Source organism: Carassius auratus, chromosome 30 (genome assembly GCF_003368295.1).
Source record: "Carassius auratus strain Wakin chromosome 30, ASM336829v1, whole genome shotgun sequence".
NCBI lineage: Eukaryota > Metazoa > Chordata > Actinopteri > Cypriniformes > Cyprinidae > Carassius > Carassius auratus.
Window position 1 is genome coordinate 25,516,941 of NC_039272.1, and position 22,871 is coordinate 25,539,811.

Consider the following 22,871-nt stretch of genomic DNA (forward strand, 5'->3'; position numbering starts at 1 on the left):
GTTTTATCTCACAATTTTGACTCAAGATTTGTCAGTAGGCTATTATAACTTGATAAGCATAGCTCATATTTGTAATGTCACAGAAATTACACTGTTACTAAAATGAAAAGATTTTAAATGTAAATCGAATGAAAAACAATGTATAACCACATCTCAAACATTTATGCGATCATGGGAAGGAAAGCGAACAAAGGTGAATGGAACGACTGCTGACTTCAAATCCACATCAAACTTAACGTTTTAAATGTTTAGTTTTATTATATAGATATATACAGTGATATGTACACAGTAAAGTACGTAAATCTGCGAGCGCTTCTGCATTTGCAACAGCATGCAAAAAACAGAAACATAACTTGTTATTGTGAAAGTATCTGAACTATCACTCTTCACAAACCCATTAGAAATTACTGTCATGAACGTTAAATTATACTGACAGCAGAAAAGTCTTTTTAAAACAATTTTTTATTAAAATGGTAGTCTTCTCTCCCCACATCAGTTATTAGAGTTCAAACGGGGTCTTAACGAAAAATGTCGTTCCTAAAGTATTGTGACGTCAAGACTACACTGAGGTGAATCGTTTCTGTTGCTCTGTAGTGAAAAAAGAAGCCACTGAAGTAGCAATTACATGAAGCTTATGTGAGTGTATCTGCGATGTGAAGACTGCACGGTGAAGTGAGCGCTGAAGTGCAACTTACAGATAAATCCACAACACACATGGTTTTAATATGATACACATTCACACAGGAGAGCTTCATCGTCGTTATCATCATCATCGTCAGCTCTCTATAGTAGCGTTGTTATAGTTCTGTGTAATCGTCAGATGTAGTTGATAGTATTTATCGATGTAAAAAGCCACACATTTTAATACAGGGAATATTTTGTCGGAATTCAAATTTAACTTAACAGCCTGAATATATTTAATTTTATTTTTAAAAAGACCATGCCGTAAAATCACATGCCACTTCTGGTCTTGGTCTTGTAAAAAAAATACTTTTTTTTTTTTTTGCATTTAGAAAAATGTCACACACACTTGTTTCCTGTAGCCGAGTTACATCGCCTGGTATCCATTATTTTAAAGTAAACATGAGCCAGAGAATTAATTAAACCTTTAGCCCTTTCCATGTTTTCATTTTCTCAGTATGATTTAAACGAATATGCCGCTTTGAGAATTTAACATGATCAACTGGTTTTGTGAATCCCATACGCTATTGTTTACGCCACATCCAAAACAGACATTATTATACCCTTTAACAAGGTACACAAGATGCCCCTTAGTCCCACAGGACATCCCAATGGCTGCAAATCATAAACATAGTGTGCTTTCATTAATACACAAACAGCAGAAGGATGGCTAAAACACTTTCTAGAGCGGTCAGTGGAAGTGCTGTTGCCGTATACTCAACACAAATCAAGCGAATATCAAAACCAGACGTTAACTGCAAAAATCATCAGATGTGTTTGCAACATCCTTCTGAAAGAAAAAAAAAAACACTTGCACACAGAAAAATATGCAGAAACATCAGTCGGGTTCTAACAAAAGTAGCAGTAACTTCAAGCAAAGGTCACTAATTTCGTTAAAATTGTCAGGAAGCGAAAAAAACTAAAAATATGGACTGTGGAGAACTTGGAGGATGAAAAGCAATGACACAGCTAGTAATTACATCCCAGTGAAATGATTGGCGGATGAGGAGAAACAGTGTTGCTTGTGAAAACGCAGGAGGTGGGTCAAAAAGGGAATCACAGTCTTGTGTATTAACTTAACTCACGCAATATACACAAATAATCTGTATACAAGTATGTACAAAACACTTCAGAAGTGTCCGTTTCCTTCATACGTCACCGCTGCTAGCTTGGGAGATGGAACGATGAGGAAGGAAGAGGAGGAAAGGCGGAAGAGAAGGGAACTTTGGGAATGAGACTGTCATGTTAGTTGATCCTCACAGACCCATTTTCTCATTTCCTGAATTGAGTGAGGAATAAAAGCAGCTTTCGTTAAAAGATTGGCAGATCTCTTCTCGGGATCCGCTTTTGGAGACTGCATTAGAAGGGACCAACCCTCCACTCAAATTGAGACGGGAGTCCTTTCGTGCTCTTGAGAACACACATGTCTGAGCTGGATAGCAGTAGAAGCAATCAGTAGTGTTCACTTGAGTCTTCCTCGCTCAATTTGGTTTATCTTGATGGAGTCCCCAAGATCTGGGGTACACAGGTGGAGTGTGTGTGTTTATCTGGACAATAGAGTCATAAGGAGGAAGTGACATCATGTCTCGGGAAGCTGGTTGATGTCTGTAAGGTTGGTGTCGTTTAGGATGACACGGATCCTCTCTAATGAGTCCGCTTGCCGGATGCGCTCCAATTGCACCTGTAGGGTGAACAAGAACACTGTATCTCCTGCTGTACACCTGTCTGTGTGTGTGTTACTACAATGATCCCAAAACCAATCAAGTGTCCATCCTCTATTTTTATTTTATTTTTTAAATGGAGGACTATGAGTGTCTTTAAAACAAACAAAAAAAAACCTTTATTTTTGAATGATTACATTTATAATTCTTTCATTCTTAAAAATGTTTTGTTTAAAACGCTACATTTAAATTATATCTAAACAGTGATATTGCAAAATATTACTACAATTTAAAACAACGGTTTTATTTTTTTATATATTTGAAAATATCATTAATTTCTGTAATGTAAAGCTGAATTTTCAGCATCATTTCTCCAGTTTTCAGCGTCACATGATCCTTCAGAAATGATTGTAATATGCTGATTTGGTGCTCAAGAAACATTTCATGTTGAGTTTGAAAATAGTTGTGCTGCTTAATATCTTTGTGGGAACAGTGATGCATTTTTAAAGATTCTATGAGATTCAGAAGAACAGCATTTATATAAAATAGAAATCTTTTGTACCGCAACAAAAGTTTATAATATTGTCTTTACTGTCAGTTTTGATCAAGTAAATGCATCCTTGCTGAATAAAAGTATTAAATTATATATATATATATATATACATACATATACATACATACACACACACACACACACACAAACACACACACACACATATATATAAAACACTACAGCTCAACTTGAAAGAAAAAAAGTTAAAATGTAAAAACAACAACACTTCAATTGGGATAAAAAAAAAAAATTTATGTATTCATTATTTAACAATTAATTCATGTTTGAAATCATTTTACATCGACACTCCTAGTCACTTGAGCTGTATAAAAGCACAAACTATCAAGGAACATTTACTGAAGAAATTCCTAGATGTGCATCAAAAAAATAAAATAAATAATAAAAAATATATATTATTGTGACTTTAAAAAAATAAAATAAAAAATAATCTCTTTGATCAGTCTTGGCATGCTGTGCTGTGCCTCGAGCAGTCCCTGAAGTTCTACTAGTGAAATGTGTTCACCTGAAGCGTCTGGGACAGCTTGACGAAATCTCTCTGGACCTGCTCGCTGACATCCAACTCTGTCTGAAGTCTCTGCGCCTTGTCTTTCTCTTCAAACACCTGAGTCTCCAAAGCACTCTACAACACACACAAACATTTTTTTTTTTAAATTAGGGTTTCAGTTTAATTTAGAATACATGCATTTATTAATGTGCCCCTTTTATGGGTAATGAAAGTTCATATTTTGGTTTTGGGAGTCCCCAACTACAGGTTGAGATTCATGCAAAGTTACTTTCATTGTCTTATAATATTCATTTATTTGTAACTTATTTGCACAACGATTTGCTCAAAGGTGAATATTTCCGTTACCGGGGAAAAAGCAATTTTACAAGCACCCCCTAGTGGCAAACAATGAATTTGCTTTTTTTTTTTCATTCAGACCAACCTGAAAAGACCAACAAGTTGGCGGGCAATATGCTAACAGCTTGGGATTCGTTTTAAAAACTACCTGTTTCAATGATTCAGAGTCGACTCAATAACTTTATAAAGGTGCACTTTCAGATTTAAAACAGGATGTTTTCATTCAGTTAAAATTGTGTTAGCCACTACATGAAAGGTCACTTTCAGAAATCCATAATGGGGCACTTCAATAAAAAAAAAAACAACAACAAAAAAAACAACAACATGCATGCTTTTGTTAGATGTAAATCCAATACTGCTGTTTGTATGTACTTTTTTTCTAAGAATTCTGCTTATCTTATCAAAAGATTCATCACATGCACAGGAAGCACTGCGCAGACTATGAACTTGGCAATGAGTTTTTATGAGAAACAAAACTCAAAAGATCAGCAAGCAGAAGTCTAGTGCAAAGGCAGAGCGCAGTGATCACATGGGGGCTCGGACCTTGCTGCCGATGGCATCTTTTAACTGTTGCTCCAGACTGTTCTTCAGACCCTGGACACTCTCCAGCATCTGGCTCTTCTCTGCCAAGCTGCTCTCCAGCTGTTGTAAAAACCACCAGATTGGTCAACAAGTACAGACAACAACAAAACATTGATTACAATAACTACAAATACTGTAGGAAAAAAAGACTCCTATTATTCCTACTACAAGTGCCATATGCCATCCAATACCATGTCATGTAAACATTATTTATTAATATTTAATACATTATTGAGAAAATGCACATCTCGAAAACTATTATTCAAATAAATAAATAAACTCAGCAGTATGCCTTGAACTTCTGCCCTACCTGTTCCTTCTCACTCTTCACTCTTTCCAGTTCCGTTTTCAAGCTGGAAAAAGATGCTGTATGTTGAAAGGAAAAAAACAAAACAAAAAAAACCCCAAGGTCACATGCTGTTGCTGTGTTTTGCATTAGTCATTGCATGGCTAGTTCTCCTATGACAAGAGCACAAGAACAAGCCAAGCCTTCTGCTCTGTAACAAGAGCAATCATTTGCTCAAACATCTGCGTGTTAGTGCTGCTGACTGAGCCAGAGTGAAAACTGAAGAATGTGACTTGATAATGAATTCAACGTGACTTGAAAATAAATTACAAGTAAATAGCTGTGGGTGTGTTTTAGTCAAGTTTGGACTACTGTATCTGCACTGTGTCTCCTAAAGAACCCTTACAAGCAGTATTACGGTTCCCTCTGAGCAGTGCTAAATAACTGAAAGATATGTAGTTGATATTTCATTATTCAGTAGCATAAACATATGTTTCGAAACAGTGTAGCATTTTTTATTACTTTAACAAGGTACAAAGCCCTACAGTGTAGCTTAAAAATATATGTGGAAATTGAAAGCAGGTAATAATTAGTTAAATACTGTCTTCCACCACCAACATCAAATGCTTTTTCCCTTTTTTTTATTTTATTTTCACTTTCAATGTACTACTTGCCTACAAAAGACTAATTCGGCCAAGATTGAACTGCTTTAAACCTAAGCTTGACAACAGTTACAAAGAAATTTCCACAAGTATTCTGACAACATACATTTCAAATGCACCCTGAAAAGTGTGAGGTGACATTTCTATTATGTCATGCACATTTGTAGGAGCATGAACACATCTCAAGTTGAATTTCTCCAAGCTGAACCCAACATCATGTGAAGATATGTTAGTATTAGTGTAGTACACAGCTAAAGGAAGTAGCATGCTGTGATGTGGATGTGACAGAGCAGGTTCAGTACACACAGTGCTAATGGGATTAGAGTGTGTTAGGATGGCATCGGTGGTGCTACTACAGACAGACACAACCTAGACAAACAAACAGTCAGGCAGGGATTCATACCTTCCAGGATGTCTGAACATAAGTCACCAATGCAGGGAGAAGTGGAGGAGAAAAAGACAGTATTGAAATGCAAGTAGATAAATGTGTGCACTCCTCTGATTGAAGGAGCTTCACAAGCCCTTCAATGCGTTTAATCAGTTTTGGACTTGGATCAGAAGTCGGATTTGGTTATATTATTCCAAACCACTAAAGATTCACATTTCGAAGCCTCAGTGTAAGCCAGTGTAAACATTCAGTGCCGCTGAGAGCAGCTTTTGATCATTCAAGGCAAGAGTGGGCGGTATAAACCATCTTATATCACAAAGACATTTCAAAATGTGCTTATTTTAGCCTGAAATTCAGATGGTAACAGTTTCTTTATTATAACATAAGCATGAATTTTTTAATCATCTAGTGAATGAAATGGGTTAACAAATGAGCTGACAAAATGAATCATGATTTAATTTTTCTTCCTTTTTTTTAATGAGAACTTGATAAAATCCTACTAAAATCTTAATCTGGAGGGCCAATGTCAACCCTAATTAAACGCACCTTAGTAAGCTCATCAAGGGGTTCAGGATCCCTAGAAAATCCCAGGTAAGTGAGTTTGATCAGGGTTGGAGTTAAACTAAGGGCAGTGGTCCTCCAGATTTGAGGAACCCTGGCATAAACCATCATGGTGTCCAGCTGTTAGCTTTCTTTGATTATCAAATTCATCTGCAATCCACTCACCGATCTCTTCTTTACAGCCCTCTATCTCCATCTGTAGAGTGTCCTCCATGTTCTCTTTGAGACACTGCTCTGCCTGAATCTGCTCCTTCAAGAACAGAATTTCAGCCTTCAGCTTCTCCTCCAAATGCTCTGCTGCTGTGTGAGCTGAAACAATGTCCTCCCTGTACTGCAGCACCAGCTTCTGAAGTTCCTAGGTGGCAAAATTATATATGTAAACAGTTCAAACTTTATAATTGGATGAGCTCAATAACCAATATATACACATACATCTATATATATACACAGGTGCTGGTCATATAATTAGAATATCATCAAAAAGTTGATTTCATTAATTCCATTCAAAAAGTGAAACTTGTTTATTATATTCATTCATTACACACAGACTGATACATTTCAAATGTTTATTTCTTTTAATTTTGATGTTTTAACTGACATCTAAGGAAAATCCCAAATTCAGTATCTCAGAAAATTAGAATATTGTGAAAAGGTTCAATATTGAAGACACCTGGTGCAACACTCTAATCAGCTAATTAACTCAAAACACCTGCAAAGGCCTTTAAATGGTCTCTCAGTCTAGTTCTGTAGGCTACACAGTCATGGGGAAGACTGCTGACTTGACAGTTGTCCAAAAGATGACTATTGACACCTTGCACAAGTGTACAAGCAATAGGGGTACCCGAATCCTGGAGAGGATTGTGAAACAAAACCAATTCAAAAATGTGGAGGAGATTCACAAAGAGTGGACTGCAGCTGGAGTCAGTGCTTCAAGAACCACTACGCATAGACGTATGCAAGACATGGGTTTCAGCTGTCGCATTCCTTGTGTCAAGCCACTCTTGAACAACAGACAGCGTCAGAAGCGTCTCGCTTCAAAAAGGATTGGACTGCTGCTGAGTGGTCCAAAGTTATGTTCTCTGATGAAAGTAAATTTTGCATTTCCTTTGGAAACCAGGGTCCAAAAGTATGGAGGAAGAGAGGAGAGGCAGACAATCCATGTTGCTTGAGGTCCAGTGTAAAGTTTCCACAGTCAGTGATGGTTTGGGGTGACATGTCATCTGCTGGTGTTGGTCCACTGTGTTTTCTGAGGTCCAAGGTCAACACAGCTGTATACCAGGAAGTTTTAGAGCACTTCATGCTTCCTGCTGCTGACCAACTTTATGGAGATGCAGATTTATTTTTCCAACAGGACTTGGCACCTGCACACAAGGCCAAAGCTACCAGTACCTGGTATAAAGACCATGGTATCCCTGTTCTTAATTGGCCAGCAAACTCGCCTGACCTTAACCCCATAGAAAATCTATGGGGTATTGTGAAGAGGAAGATGCGATATGTCATACCCAACAATGCAGAAGAGCTGAAGGCCATTATCAGAGCAACCTGGCCTCTCATAACACCTGAGCAGTGCCACAGATTGATCGACTCCATGTCATGCCGCATTGCTGCAGTAATTGAGGAAAAAGAATGAGCTTTCAGAAGGAGACCCAGTATTGAGTGAAGTACATGCTCATACTTTTCATGTTCATACTTTTCAGTTGGCCAAGATTTCTAAAAATCCTTTCTTTGCATTGGTCTTAAGTAATATTCTAATTTTCTGAGATAATACATTTGGGGTTTTCTTTAGTTGTCAGTTAAAAACATAAAAGTCAGATAAATAAACATTTGAAATATATCCGTCTGTGTGTAATGAATGAATATAATATACAAGTTTCAGTTTTTGAATGGAATTAGTGAAATAAATCAACTTTTTGATGATAGTCTAATTATATGACCAGCACCTGTATATATACACACAGATGCCAACTTTTAGGTGATCATGGGATAAGTGTTTAAATGTAAAAAGTTTACATTTTATATAAACTAATAGAAAAATTCATTTTACATAATGTTCTAAGATTTTATTTGGCAATTTTTACAGATATTCTAAGATTTTTATTAATTCTCCTGATTTTTAATCATTTAAGATGTTACTGTATTACTAATTTCACTCTTCTTCATAATGTTCTAAGAGTTTTTTATTCTATTTTGCCCATCATTTTCTATTTACATATATCTATCAAAAATATTATTTCCCTAATGTTTTCCCATCATTTTCAAAAACTATTAAAAAAATAAACTTTTTTAAAAATATATAATTTAATATTTTAATTTTCCTATTTATGGTTTTTTCTTGAACAGTTTCCAAGTTTTCTAAGATTTTGTCAGTTTACCTTTTTAATAAATAATTTCTTAGATTCATTATACATTACATACATTTATACATTTTCAGATTCAAAGAATATTCCTGATCAGTTTCTATGATTGTAATGAGCATTGCCTCTTGGTATAATTGTTATTTTCCAAGAAAACATTTGCTCATCCTGCAGGCAAATAAATAAATAAAAATAGCTGTACACATGATGCATATCACCCAATAGCGCCTTCCTCAAAGTACATCGAGATATAATACGAACTCATTTCACTTTGTGTCATGCCTAACAACAGTCCTTAACCTCATCTGCAGAATTACATTAATATGTGAAATATTTTCTCACTAGGCTACAAGGATGGGGGACCAATCAAACAGGGTGTGTTCAAATGTTAAAGCTGACTTATAAAACGCAGTGGAACAGAATAGAAGGTACATTTACAGGTGCAACGTTCACGTGTTGTAGTACCTGTACAGTGGTGGGCATGTGAAAGTCCTCTTGCTGCTGCAGCGTCATGTGAAGTCGGTGTTTACCCTGAAGACTCTCATTATCTCTCTGCAGTCGGTTCAGCTCCTCAGTCACCTGCTCTCTGGACTGTAGCAGAACAGCCTGAACACACACACACACACACACACACGGTGTTCTAAAGCATATATCCAAGTAAAGTGGAAAACAATCCATTATAAAAGAGGTTTTTAATGAAATTGGCCAATAAAAAAAATCAGTGACATTGAGAGATTCAACGTGCATTCCTCGGACAGAAACCTTCCAAGGGTGATTTATTTAGGGGATCATGTCACAACGGAATGAAGTTTATCATCTTAACAGTGCAACTTCATATTGGAAGCAGATGTGCATCAAGAAAGTGCATGAATACTGAATGCCGAAAGGTGCATTAGTATAAATCACATAAAGAAGAAATCCCAAATAGGACAATATTTAAACCAAGACATTGTTCATTAAATATTTTTCAATGAAAAAAATAATAATAAAAGGAAACGTGTTTTCACTGAAAGTCATCAGGCAAAGCAAGTGAATGTCGTTGTTTAGGAGTGTGTGTATTTGGTCATACCATCTGTTCCTGGGTGTTCCTCTTGGCCTGGCTGAAGGCCTGTTGGAGAGCACTTATGAGAGATTCAGACTCCTCAACTTTCTGCTTCAACTCCGAGATCTGTGCCCAAGACAAATGAAAATGACTCCAGTCATTGGACTTGGAAGAACAGTAACATTCAGAGCAGTCCATACATTCTTCACATTTGTGAAGAATACTATGAAGACACTGTGGCTGTATTCTAATCCCCCCACATCATTTTTAGTCAACAAATACTTGCTCTTCTAAACAGCTGCCTTGTTAGGTACACTACTGTTCAAAAGTTTGGGGTCGGTAAGAATTTTTTTATGTTTATGCACACCAAGGCTGCATTTATTTAATCAAACAAATCTCATTACAACTTAAAATATATTAAAATAGTAAACGGTTGTTTTAAATTTTAAATTTATTCCTGTGATGGCAAAGCTGATTTTTAGCAGACATTAGTCACATGATCCTACAGAAATTATTCTAATATGCTATATTGTTGCTCATAAGACATTTCTTCATGTTAATGTGGGCGGAGCCGATGCCGCCATCTTGGAAGCACGTCACTCCCGGATAATCGAAAATGGGAGAAAAATGGGCAGAGGTTCGTAACCATAAGGTAAACTCATAATGATTATTCCATGTAAACACCACATTTACCAGATCAGTCACAGGGAAAGTGAAACTTTAATGATGCATAGTGCTTATAGCCACTTTAAATTTAAATGTTTACAGCCACATGAAGCTGTTAGAAAGCATGAGGATTTTCTAGAAGTAAGGATAAAATAAAATTTTGTGCACATTCCCTAACAAAAAGATGAAATGTGGTACTTTATTCACTAAATTAAGTTTAATCTTACCATATCCCAAAACTCTTAGCATATCCAACAATTTAATGCAATCAAATTTAACCGAATAGTACTAGTGGAGACACATTTTTAATTAAAATATTCATATTAATCAAGGATTTATTGACTTAATGCACCTCATTTTGAAATGTACAGAAATACGAGCTTTCTTTTGTCGTTTAGATATGATTATTTAATTTATTCACTATACTATTTATTACTAATGTTTCATTTCAGTTTTAGTTTCATGGGATTCTGTAAACAAGCAACGACTAGACCACTTAGCAACAATAATTCATCTTTAAGGTGTTTTTTTTTTCCTTTTTATAATGCAGATTATTCACTCAGTGCCAGTTGTCAGTCTGGGGCTGCCCACTTCTGCACGTGTGAGGAATCGAATGCCGTGACAGCGTATCACATAAATCTGTAACTGTTCACAATTAAATCCGTTTCCTACCTTTTCTTGTAACTTAACAAAATCCACTGCAATGAACGTCATCAGAGAGGTTTCATTCACAATCATTCTGAGCATTATTCCTGCAGGTGTTCACATTAATAAGTCGTTCATATAGGTTATGCGATTTTCATTCAGTTGGATGTAAAAACAATAGGCTAAGCATGTCTTGCATCCTTTAATATAAGCAAACATTGCAAATTAATTGGTTGCAAAACAGAGTTGTTGTTTTTTTTTGTTTTTTTTTTAAATCACATTACTATATCATATAGCCTATTTTATTCAGATGTTACTATAATGATTCTGTAAATGGCGATCAGCACCCAAATATTGTATTTAATGTGGAAGTTACTGCCTTGTGTCTTGGCATGACATTTCACTTTTTACAGACAGTGCAAACGCAGAGTACCTACAATAACTAAAAAAATAAAAATAAAACAAAAACCAGTAAACATCAAGTTTGAGATCTTTTTCATTAAAACCTCTACTTTCCAGATTTCCAGTGTCCTACCCATAATACATATTTTTCTGGACAAATAAAAATCTTTAAAGCCATTTTTCTAATTTTCACAGTCTAGCGACTTTGACACGCTGGAGCAGAGCGGCAGTCCACCTGTCACTCGATTAATAATCAGCAAATTAGGAGTTTGAGGCAAAAGTTGTAGTTATTGGTTTGTTTATAGCGAAAATAAAGAGTGACCCAAAAAATCTAAGTTTTGTGGCTTTTGAGATTCCATTTTGGTTAGTATGCTGCCTTAGGGGTTAATACATAACTGTTATCTTGCTGATATGAAGAAATATTAAAAAGGTGTAACATTACTTCAGTTTCCTCACTATGATGCTCCAATTAACATGTGACCCCATCCAGGTTTAACCCGTCAACAGATTTGTTTTTCACCAAATCCATCATAGAGATTGATGTACCTTGGCAGTAGTTTCCTCATTGGCCTGTTTGACAGAGTCCTCTAGCTCCTGCCTCTCATCCATCGTCCGCTCCAGCTGATCGTTCGCCTGCCGCAACATGGCCTGAAGCTTTTTAACCTAAAAGCAAAGGAAGTTCATAGTGTAACGATTACAACAGACTGTCCTTTTGAATTATTTCATGATGGGCCTTGTACGTGATAAAAAACAAACCTGATCTCGTGTCTCGGCCTCTTGTCCCTGAATGACCTGCAGCTGTTTTTCATAATTAGAGCACATATCACATCGCCGCCCCAACTTCCTTCCAGCGTTCTTCAACTGGGGTGAAACCACACCAAAAACAAACACAAGAAGTATTATGAAAGCATATTTAAGATATCATTTGCTACCCTGTTGTCATATGTCCTTCCTTGTTATATTGCATGTTTAAACAAACAGTGTCTGGTTATCAAACGGAGGTAAAATGATTAAAAATCATGAATTTTTGATCCAGATCATTCATCAAAATGCAAATAGAAAGTGCACTGCATTGTGGGATACAGTTCTGTATGTCCTGCAGAAATCTGTTTTTGCAGTAAAGGATATCACGGAGTAATGATACAGATGATACAATGATACAGTTTTACAAAACTTCCTTTTGAAATGGACATCATTGGAAACAACGGCAACTTATAGTTCAGTGAGTCAGATGTTGAATCAGTAACCTGTGACTGATTTAGTGATTCAGTGAGGGACTCATTACACTGATTTGGAAAGAACTGGCTATGGTTTCACTGTAGGTTTCTGATTTACTAAAAAGAACCAGCTTGAAAGATTTGTGTGTTTGGTAACTAATCTACCAATATACTGGCTGAATTGTATCTTTCTGATTCCCTAAAAAGAAAAGGCTCAGAAGAGGAATTTATTCATGGAATTGGACAATGGTTGTACTGTAGGCTTCTAATAGCTAAATAAAATCATATTTGGTAGATCATTAATTAAAAAAGCCATACTTCACACAGTATCAATACCATGTAGTACAAAAATATTGCAAGCAAAATGATAATATAGCGTTCCATATATATATATAGTTCAGTCATGAAACTCTAGATGGCACTGACTGGCTGTTAAAGTAACTGATGATATTCAGAGTTAAACGACTTGGCACAAGCTGATTGGTTCATGCTGCATTGACAGCTAATGAGCTTCCTACCTTGCATTTATACGGCTGGCTAGCATTCACTTGAGATTCCTGCAGCATGCTTTCAGAGTTTCTCTGAAACTCAACAGCTAGATAAGTAAACCATATTCACTCTGATTTCAGTGCATTATTGCATCCGTCAGATGTACAGTTTGAAACTAGAACACATACAAGTTGTTAAACTCTGCCCTTAGCATATACACAGCCCTGAGTGAGAAGCAGCGGTCCTCCATTACTGTTTTCTTGCTGTAGCTGCTGGAGATACAATGTCAGTGCCAAAGAGCCATTACAAGTGTCTTGTGATGGGATCCACCAATGAACATAGGAGTCTCCATAGACCGCTGAGGACATAGTGGTTAACTTTGATTTTTGAAGGAAATGTCCCGGAAAAACCCCCGAAAAGGTCCTATACGTTTGTGCTAACATTTTACACAAGACTGCCTCACAAACGAGGGTCAGTTCAGCCCTGGAGTTATGCAAAGATTGCTGAAAGAGGGATCAATACCGATGCTTCCTGCACAAACATCCAGACTACAGACAAAGTAAGCATCATGCGTCAAATTTTGTTTTCCAAAAGAGTTTCTTGGCTCTCTGTAGGGCTAATGTTGCTGAAGCTACCATTGTCTCTGCCCGTTTTCAATAATGCTGCCTTCACGTGCTACCACAATGATGAATAGGAATGTGGTAGTTAAAAATTGCATTTGGAAGCAATGTGCCAGAAGTCACAGTCAGTAACACGGTCACCAGCAGTTAAACCGTAACACTGGTATACCCGTGAGCATGAGCTCTTGAAGCTCTGCCAGGGTTGCCAGGTTTTCACAACAAAACCCACTCAATTGCTACTCAAAACTAGTCTAAATCACTAACCGTAAAATACACATTTTTAGTGGGATTCCCCTAATATAAAAATGATCTGTGGGGGATTTTTAGACAGAACTTCATATACACACTATGGGGATATCAGAGTTTTCAATGCATTCTATGGCACCTTTAATGTATTCTGTAGGCATTCATTTCTAGATTAACCATGAATGGATCACTTTCCAATGCACACCTCAATAGTGGGGTCGGTTTGCAGTTGGCATTTCACAGTCGTTCACAGATTTAAGTCAAAATAAACCTATATAGCTGTCTTTCATAAACATCATTCTGTCAACAGCCTTAGCTATTTAACCATTACAACTTAATGAGCAACAGAAAATAATAAACCCGCTCATACGTGTACTCTTGCCGCATTGCAATGCACTTCAGAAGAGGGAGCGTAATAGCAGTATGCATCGCAAATGCATAGTCAAATTATTACTATTGTATATAGCAGCCAGGGGCATCAGAAAGTATCTGGTTGCATGAAATTTCAGCAATAACATGGGGCAAGTAACTCTAAGACTGAAATACGCTTTTATTACTGTGTTTATTTAACACAGTACAGTAGATTTTGTGAGCTCTTCAAAGCAAAATAGGCATTATTTGTTTGCATTTCACTGTTAAATAAAGATGCTTGTAGTAATTCTATGTACATCCATGCAGCTTTAGCAGCAGTATGCATAGCTATTCAGATCGCTAGTTTAGTGAATTGTAATAGCAGCAGCACACAGCACAATCCAGACGCAATGTTAGAAATATCAGTAGCAGTCTGCAGGGCAATCCAATTATCATTGTTGCTAATAATATAACAGTGGCTGCAGGAAGTACTTTTAGCTGCATGAAATTTCAGTGATAAGATTTGGATGGCAGTTCATTTGCAAGTCAACAGGGTTTATAGAACTCTTCAAAAGCCAAATAAGCATTAATTTGTTGTATTCGTTTATTTAATAAAGGGGCAGTAGCAGATTGCAATGTTAGCTAATTTTATAGCATGCACAGCGAATTCAGATGCAAGGTTAGAAATAATATCAGCATCAGCATGCATAGCAAGTCATGTTAATATAGCAGCGGTAGCAGAAAGTGCTTTAGTTACATTAAATTTTAGTGATAAATCATGGAGGGTATATTAACTCTTTAAAGTGCAATAGGCATTTATTACTTTGCTTATTCAACAGGGCTTACAGCAGGTTTCATGAAGCAGCAGTAGAGTATGCTTCACAAATTTTGATTAAATATTACAACTGCAACAGCTCGCAATTCCTACTACAACTTTGTGAATATCATTAACAGCAACAGCATGCGCTTCAACTCAGTATTGAAATGTTAGGGAATATTATCAATAGCAGCAGTAGCAGAGGTTTTGTTGCATTGGCTGCATCGCACTGCATACATTTCGGACAGCTTTATCAATTTTAACGAATCTATTGACTTTGACATGGTATTTACGCCAGACACAATTGGACACAATTAATATAAAATAAAGTCACTGTAGTTTCTTGCTCAAGACCATCTTGGAACGAGCCAAGCATTTAGCAATGATGTGTTCATACAATGCGAAGATTATTGTTCTTAATATGCAATATAAATATTTTCAATTATCAAAATAAATGAGCAGCTGCTTTTGAGGCAGAATTAGTCCGTGGCACATGACACCACAACTACAGGGTGTACAGTGATTTATTCTTTCAGCAAACATTTTGTTAGTTATTAATAATGTAAGGTGCGCTATTTTCCACTGCAGTAACATTGATGAAAGTTAATGAAAAAAATAATAATTACATCTCTTGAATGACAAATTTTGAAAGTTTGCTGGGGGTTACTTCATCTATCAGCCTACAGAGTGATTCCTGTTTGTTAATGACACACAGTGCATGCTTCTACCAGGGTAAGTTTGAGCTATTGGCTCAGACACGCATAGTTATTTAGGTCATTATTTAAATAAGCCTAAGGTTACAACACCCCAGGTTTATGTTGTTAAGCCACTACTTAATTTATCCGGGCTCCATTAGCGCAGAAACACATTTAACTCGGGTCACTAATTTAAGCTACCCGGTCAACAGATGAGGTACACACAGCAATAGTGCCATTCTGCAAAGACTGCCCAGGCTCACATAGATAGCAAACAAAAAGTCTCACAGCTCTCCGGAGCAGCAGCGTTGCAAACGTCTTGGCAACAGATCTGCTTCTTCTGAGGGTTTTATCTTTTAATTTCCTTCTGCCTCATATCCTCTGGTGCAGTTATAATGCAGCGTTTTGACTAAATCTCTTCTACTTCAGCTGCATGAGAAGAGAACCCACTCATCACTCAAAAGAGGGTCAAACCCTATATTAGCAAAGCGGCCAGTGAGTGTATTTTCACTAACAACAAAGCTACTTTTCGGCTGGGTTCAACAGTACAGAAAACAAAATAGAGAAAGTTTAGTGACCACATTCTTCATCCCTAATCCTACTCAATACCCAAACGTAACAACTGCCTTACTATCTATTATCATGTAGCAAATTAGGAGTTTTGAGGCATTGTCATAGTTAATAGTGAGAACTGGATCTTCAAATAATTTGTGATTTAAATAAATAAAAATGCCCCCTAAAAAGCATCTACTATCTGACCTCTTGCTGCAGCAGACTCCACTCGCTCTCGCTGACCAGTCGGTAGCCAGACGGAGGCAGGTAAGCCATATCAGCGGAGTGAGAGATGCTGGACAGGAGTGATGCGGTTTCCTCCTGCTCTGGGGTCATGGCCTTAATGGCCTTCTCCTGGTCCTTGGTGAGGAGAAAGTGTCCTGGCTGGAGCGATGATATGGAGGAGGTGTCCATGCTGTCAAAGCCCCCACAGTCTGCCCCCACTAGAGGACCAAAGTCTGACTCATCCAGCTGGCTGGCTGACTTGGCTTTGTTGTTGTGTCCGCCGAGCCCGTGAGGCTGTAGGGCCCCTCCTGAAGAACCCAGGCTGTCGGTGGACTGCACCCTCCGAAGCCCATCCTTATAGGGGTCAGAGCTGTCCGGGCGGCCCGGGGTGTCTGCGTCCAGGGAGTGTAAAGAGCTGTGGATGCTCTGGCTGAGATGGGACTGAGATCAAAATTAGGAAGAGAAAACAAGATGCTTAACATTTAAAGTAACATTACAGTCAACATTGTAGATTTTAAGTTTAACTGGAATTCTGTTTACAACCCAAAATGATGAACAGTTATTTTTATAAAAATACAAACAATATTTCAACATAGCATCCAGGTATAATTTCAGTCCCTTGATAAAAATGTATGGTATAATGTGGAACGTAGTGAAATTTGGCAAAATCTGGATGAATAAATCAAAGTTGGGCTGTACACTTTACCAAATCAAGATATAGACTGGTGTCTTTAAAATATAGAACATTTAAAAATATATAGTTTTTCAGCCTGGTTCTCGTAAGAGCACTCGGAGATTTGGTTTTGTCCTCATATGGCACATATTGTGACCCATTAAACATAACAACAAAAAAACCTATTAAAAATAGTGATAAAATATTATTGCACTATGTATTTAGTAAAATATATATATTATATATATATATATATATATATCTATATGTGTGTGTGTGTGTGTGTGTGTGTGTGTGTGTGAAAAGTGTGATAATACTATTATTTAAAATAAAAATACAGTTCATTTGTAAAACTTAAAATTAAAATGCTAATATGTCCTTTATTAATAAATGATTTTTCAATATTTTAAATTTTAAATTAGCAAGATTTTATTTTGTTGGGTTGCTGGTAAGGAAGTATGTGTGCGCTGCCAGGTTTAGCTCTGCTGACTGAAGCGTGTCAGTGAATGAAATGTGAAATATCACAGTTTTGCATTGTGCTCTGAAATGGTAGTGGATAGCCTAGATTTATGCTTTCAGTTAGAATAGAAATCTTATACAGTATTACAGTTTGTTTATCTAAAATGGAAATTTGGCTTTAAAGGCTGTCAACCATGTCAGAATGCAAATGATCAGTCTGAACTTATTTACACCGCGCACTTCCTTATTTTGGTCATGCACGCACACCTGCGGACCACTTATGTGCAACCCTGTATAAATAAATAAATCAAATATTTAAATCAACCTTTGTGTGCGTGTGTGTGTGTGTGTGTTTGTGGGGGGGTGGGGTGCAAGTTTTAATTTTAACAATAAACCTCTGTTGTGCAGCACTTTGTTTGCCAAAAAATAAAAAGGAAATATTACATTTTAATCATATTCCATAGATTAAATTATTATTGTTCAATGCCTTTGATCGCAACAATTTTTGATAGTAATTTATATTACATCATAAGTCCAGAAAAACCCCCACAGAATTTCTGTAAAAATACCTCTTCTATGGAGAGTCCAAGCAGAGAGTCCTCCACTGCTTCTGTATGCTCCGTCCCATCATCCTCACTGGCCTCTTTAGCCTGGATCAATCTTTCCTTCTCATCCTCTTCCTGACAAAATATTTGTATAAATTTACAGTAAGACTAACCAGACGTCATAGTACTCTGTGTGTGTGTGTGTATGTATATAACTCAAAATATATATATATTTTTTACAGTATTCTTGTTATTGTGTTCCCAGAATAATTTGGAGGTTCAACAGACCTATTAACCTGATAGCAGTGAATGGAGGACGCCGTGATCAGAGCTGTTTGCGTGGTGTCGTGGGTTTCGTGTTAAAGGAGATGGAATGTAAATGCACAATTTATATGAGTAAAAGAGCATGTAAATCTTTCTAAATCTCCCATAACAACTTGCAGTGTTACATATCATATCAGAACACACAGTTAAATGCCGTTATCGCTGTTTTGCATGTTCACAGAGCAAATAACCTGCCCAGCTAAATCAGAGCACAGTCCTTAGTTATTTTCAAGAATCGGCTAAAAACACATCTCTTCATCCTATTATTTATAAACAAAAGTGTATCTAACACTAACACTAGAGTGCTCACTTTTTCTATTCCATTGGTTTACTTTTTATTTATTGTATAATTTTTTTTAATTATAAATGATAAAAAAGGTAAAAAAAAAAAAAACTAGCTATGTGTATTGCATTAGGCTAACTGAGACTTGTCTTTTGTTGATTTTTTTTAATGGCTTCCATTGTCCTCATTTGTAAGTCACTTTGGATTAAAGCTAAATGATTAAAAATGTAAATTTATAGAACTGTTTTAGATCTTACTCTGAAGTAGGAGCTAATTTAGTTCAGCCAAGCACAGTTCCTAGAACTAAATAAGTTCCTAGTTTCTGTTGTGCTAACACGGCAAAAGTGGGTACTTCCGCCAATAGTTCTAGGAACTATAAAAAGTTCCTCTAGTGCGAAATTCATCTAGTGCTTTTGGACACACTCTACACGTTGTGTGTAAAATGTATATGGGTAATACATACTGAACAATTTAATATTTAAAGATTGGTTTCTGTCGACTCATACTAAGCAGCTTCAACCACAGTGAAGTCGCTTTGGTCTAAACTCCTGCTCCACATTGCTGTGTGTTAAACAACGTTTTGACTGGCAAAGAGGTTTTTTTTGGTGCTTGATGAAGCGCTTGAGCGTTTAGTGAAACCAGAAGAAAAAACTACTTGACACTGAAAGCTTGCTGCTTCATGTCTGGTTAGGACAGAGCACAACCAACCAGATCTTACCTACTAAACAGCCTCAACTGAGAATTGCTCGATTCTGATTCAATGTTTCCAGTTCATTAAACAACAGAAGTACCTGGTCCCTCTTCTTCATCTCCTCCACCTGCCGCAGCTGCTCGGAGGACAGCACGCTCTCAATGCGCTGCATGTCTCGCATCAGCAGCCGCTGTGACTCCAGGAACTGATCGTTGGCACGTTGCCAAGTGTGTTTCAGCTGATCGTGCTGTTGCCGCTCCAACTCCAGCAGGTGAACCACTGGAAGACAAACTGGAATTCAAACTGGACGCCAATCAACTGAAATCAACTATGTAAAGGAAATGGGATCTAAAGCCCTCTGGCCTACCACGGCTCTACAGTATGAGCATGTCACTCACATTCGCAAGTTAAAGTGAATGTGAAAAATTATTTGGTAACGGAAATTTCTAAAGCATTTCTTATTCTTAATGTTCATTCCATTCAAAGCTAAATACACATAGAAACAGAACATCCTTGTGGCAGAGAGGACACAGAAAAGCATACGCAGCATGGTGATATGGAGTGACACAAGGACAAAGGAAATATTAAATAAAGTCATTATTATTTTGCATACAAAATAAGTGTTCTCGAAGCATCATATAACCCAGATTGCATGTCTGATGGCAGATGGAGTATTCTGACGAAGACTTTTTAGACCTTTTATGGACCTTGACACTGTTATTTACTTAGCAGTCTATGGGACAGTCTCAAGCCTCAAGATTTTCATCCAAAATACCTTAAACTGTGCTCCAAAGACAAACAGAGATTTTACAGGGTTTGAACAACATGGGGGTATGTGAGTAATGACAAAATTTTAATTTTGAGGTGGAGTAACCCTTTAAAATTAAAAGTTGCATCTTTTAATGTTAGTTAACAGACCTGAGCTAACATAGACTAACACTGAACTTTGTTAACTAACGTTAACAAAGATTAACTAACAGTATTTATTTAATGTTAGTTAACACATTAAATACAGTTGACACATGGAACCTTATTGTAAAGTGTTAACAATAATTTTGGTGCACATGTACGATTGACATCTGATTATAACATATGATGATGAAACACCATCCGCACAATCTAATGCATCTAACCATACAAAAAAAAAAAATCATTCGGGTTGAGTTTATTACCGTTTAAGTAAACAAAAAAACATGTTTGCTTCTATGTTTGGAACGTTCACACAGGATGCATTTGTTCTCTATTGTGAGCAACTGACAACAACAATGCTGAGTTTTAAAGACGGAATCAAGTCAAAAATAGTTTAACTCTTGAAACGCCTTGAGAACTTATGTTCTGTTTCTGAACGCAAAACACATCCTGTATGCATTTCCTTATATGACATTAAGGTGTAGTGTAGTGCAAACGATAATGCTTGTCAATAACTAAATTGAAAAGAAAAGAAAGGAATGAAGAAAATGGAAATATTTTATTATTTTTAAATTACATTATTATTTAAAATAATATTAGGAATAACATTTAAAATAAAGATCTTCTATTTTAATATATTTTAAAATGCAATTTCTTATTGGAAGTTTGAATTTCCAGCACACATTACTTCAGTCTTCAGCGTCACATTACCCTTCAGAGATGATTCTAGTTTGCCGATTTGGTGATCAAGAAATGTTTCTTATCATTAAGAATTTTGAAAATGGTTATGCTGCTTAGTATAATTTAACAAATCTTTAAAGAATACTTTAAATGGAGGAAATTCAAAAGAACAGCACTTATTTGAAATAAAAACTTTGTAACATTTTAAATGCCTTTACTCTCACTTTTTATCATCTTAATGCACCCTTGCTGAACACAAGTAGTAACTTTTTATATATTATCAAACATTACTAAACCCAAACTAACCCTAAAAAATAGAAGAAAAAGAAGAAAAAGTAATAATAATAATAATAATAATTGAACAATAATAACAACATTTATCCTATATCATATACATCAACATATCTTATACCACTGCCTGCTTGGACATACAGTATGCACTAATGTGCAGTTAAAAACAAACAATTAAATAAGTAAATTGGTAACACTATTTTACAGTCCTGTTCCTCATGTACATACTATGTACTTATTAACGTAATTATATTTACATTTATTCATTTAGCAGACGCTTTTATCCAAAGCAACTTATAGTACAAATGAGGACAATAGAAGTAATCAAAATCAACAAAAGAGCATTGACATGTAAGTGCAGTCTCTGTTAGCATAACGCAGTACACGTAGCAAGTTATTTATATATAAAATTGTGTGTATGTGCTCTTGTTTTTGTGACATATCAGGACACAACTCTGTATAATGACATGGGTATTACACAGGTATTACGAGGAGAGGGTGACTTATGAGGACATAACCCATGTCCCCATTTTTCAAAATGCTTATAAATTATACAGAATGAGTTTTTTTTTTGAGAAAGTAAAAATGCACAAAGTTTCCTGTGAGGGTTAGGGTTAGGTGTAGGGTTGGTGTAGGGCCATACAATATACAGTTTGTACAGTATAAAAACCATTACGCCTATGGAATGTCCCCACTTTTCACAAAAACAAACATGTGTGTGTGTGTGTGTCTGTGCGTGTGTTTGTATATACACTCACCTAAAGGATTATTAGGAACACCATACTAATACTGTGTTTGACCCCTTTCGCCTTCAGAACTGCCTTAATTCTACGTGGCATTGATTCAACAAGGTGCTGAAAGCATTCTTTAGAAATGTTGGCCCATATTGATAGGATAGCATCTTGCAATTGATGGAGATTTGTGGGATGCACATCCAGGGCACAAAGCTCCCGTTCCACCACATCCCAAAGATGCTCTATTGGGTTGAGATCTGGTGACTGTGGGGGCCTTTTTAGTACAGTGAACTCATTGTCATGTTCAAGAAACCAATTTGAAATGATTCAAGCTTTGTGACATGGTGCATTATCCTGCTGGAAGGATTGGTACATGGTGGTCATAAAGGGATGGAACATGGTCAGAAACAATGCTCAGGTAGGTCGTGGCATTTAAACGATGCCCAACTGACACTAAGGGGCCTAAAGTGTGCCAAGAAAACACCCCCCACACCATTACACCTCCACCAGCAGCAGCCTGCACAGTGGTAACAAGGCATGATGGATCCATGTTCTCATTCTGTTTACGCCAAATTCTGACTCTACCATCTGAATGTTTCAACAGAAACTGAGACTCATCAGACCAGGCAACATTTTTCCAGTCTTCAACTGTCCAGTTTCGGTGAGCTCGTGCAAATTGTAGCCTCTTTTTCCTATTTGTAGTGGAGATGAGTGGTACACGGTG

General features: G+C 36.6%; 1 protein-coding gene across 4 annotated transcripts in view; it reads right to left on the reverse strand.

The window, feature by feature from the left end:
* Window positions 1-991: 991 nt before the first annotated feature.
* LOC113049772 (rab GTPase-binding effector protein 1-like) overlaps window positions 992-22,871 on the reverse strand; it is a 30,301-nt gene continuing 8,421 nt past the window's right edge. The window contains exons 7-19 of one of the 4 annotated variants that reach the window (XM_026212395.1): window positions 19,633-19,811; window positions 18,259-18,369; window positions 16,540-16,998; window positions 12,102-12,206; window positions 11,892-12,008; window positions 9,660-9,758; window positions 9,056-9,196; window positions 6,402-6,591; window positions 5,691-5,702; window positions 4,650-4,705; window positions 4,301-4,399; window positions 3,419-3,535; window positions 992-2,362 (exon numbers count right to left, since the gene is read on the reverse strand). In XM_026212395.1, coding sequence (XP_026068180.1) covers window positions 2,261-2,362; window positions 3,419-3,535; window positions 4,301-4,399; window positions 4,650-4,705; window positions 5,691-5,702; window positions 6,402-6,591; window positions 9,056-9,196; window positions 9,660-9,758; window positions 11,892-12,008; window positions 12,102-12,206; window positions 16,540-16,998; window positions 18,259-18,369; window positions 19,633-19,811 — 1,787 coding nt within the window. In that variant the 3' untranslated portion in view covers window positions 992-2,260. The remainder of the gene's footprint in view (window positions 2,363-3,418; window positions 3,536-4,300; window positions 4,400-4,649; window positions 4,706-5,690; window positions 5,703-6,401; window positions 6,592-9,055; window positions 9,197-9,659; window positions 9,759-11,891; window positions 12,009-12,101; window positions 12,207-16,539; window positions 16,999-18,258; window positions 18,370-19,632; window positions 19,812-22,871) is intronic. The other 3 variants (XM_026212396.1, XM_026212397.1, XM_026212398.1) reach the window with 3 other exon arrangements.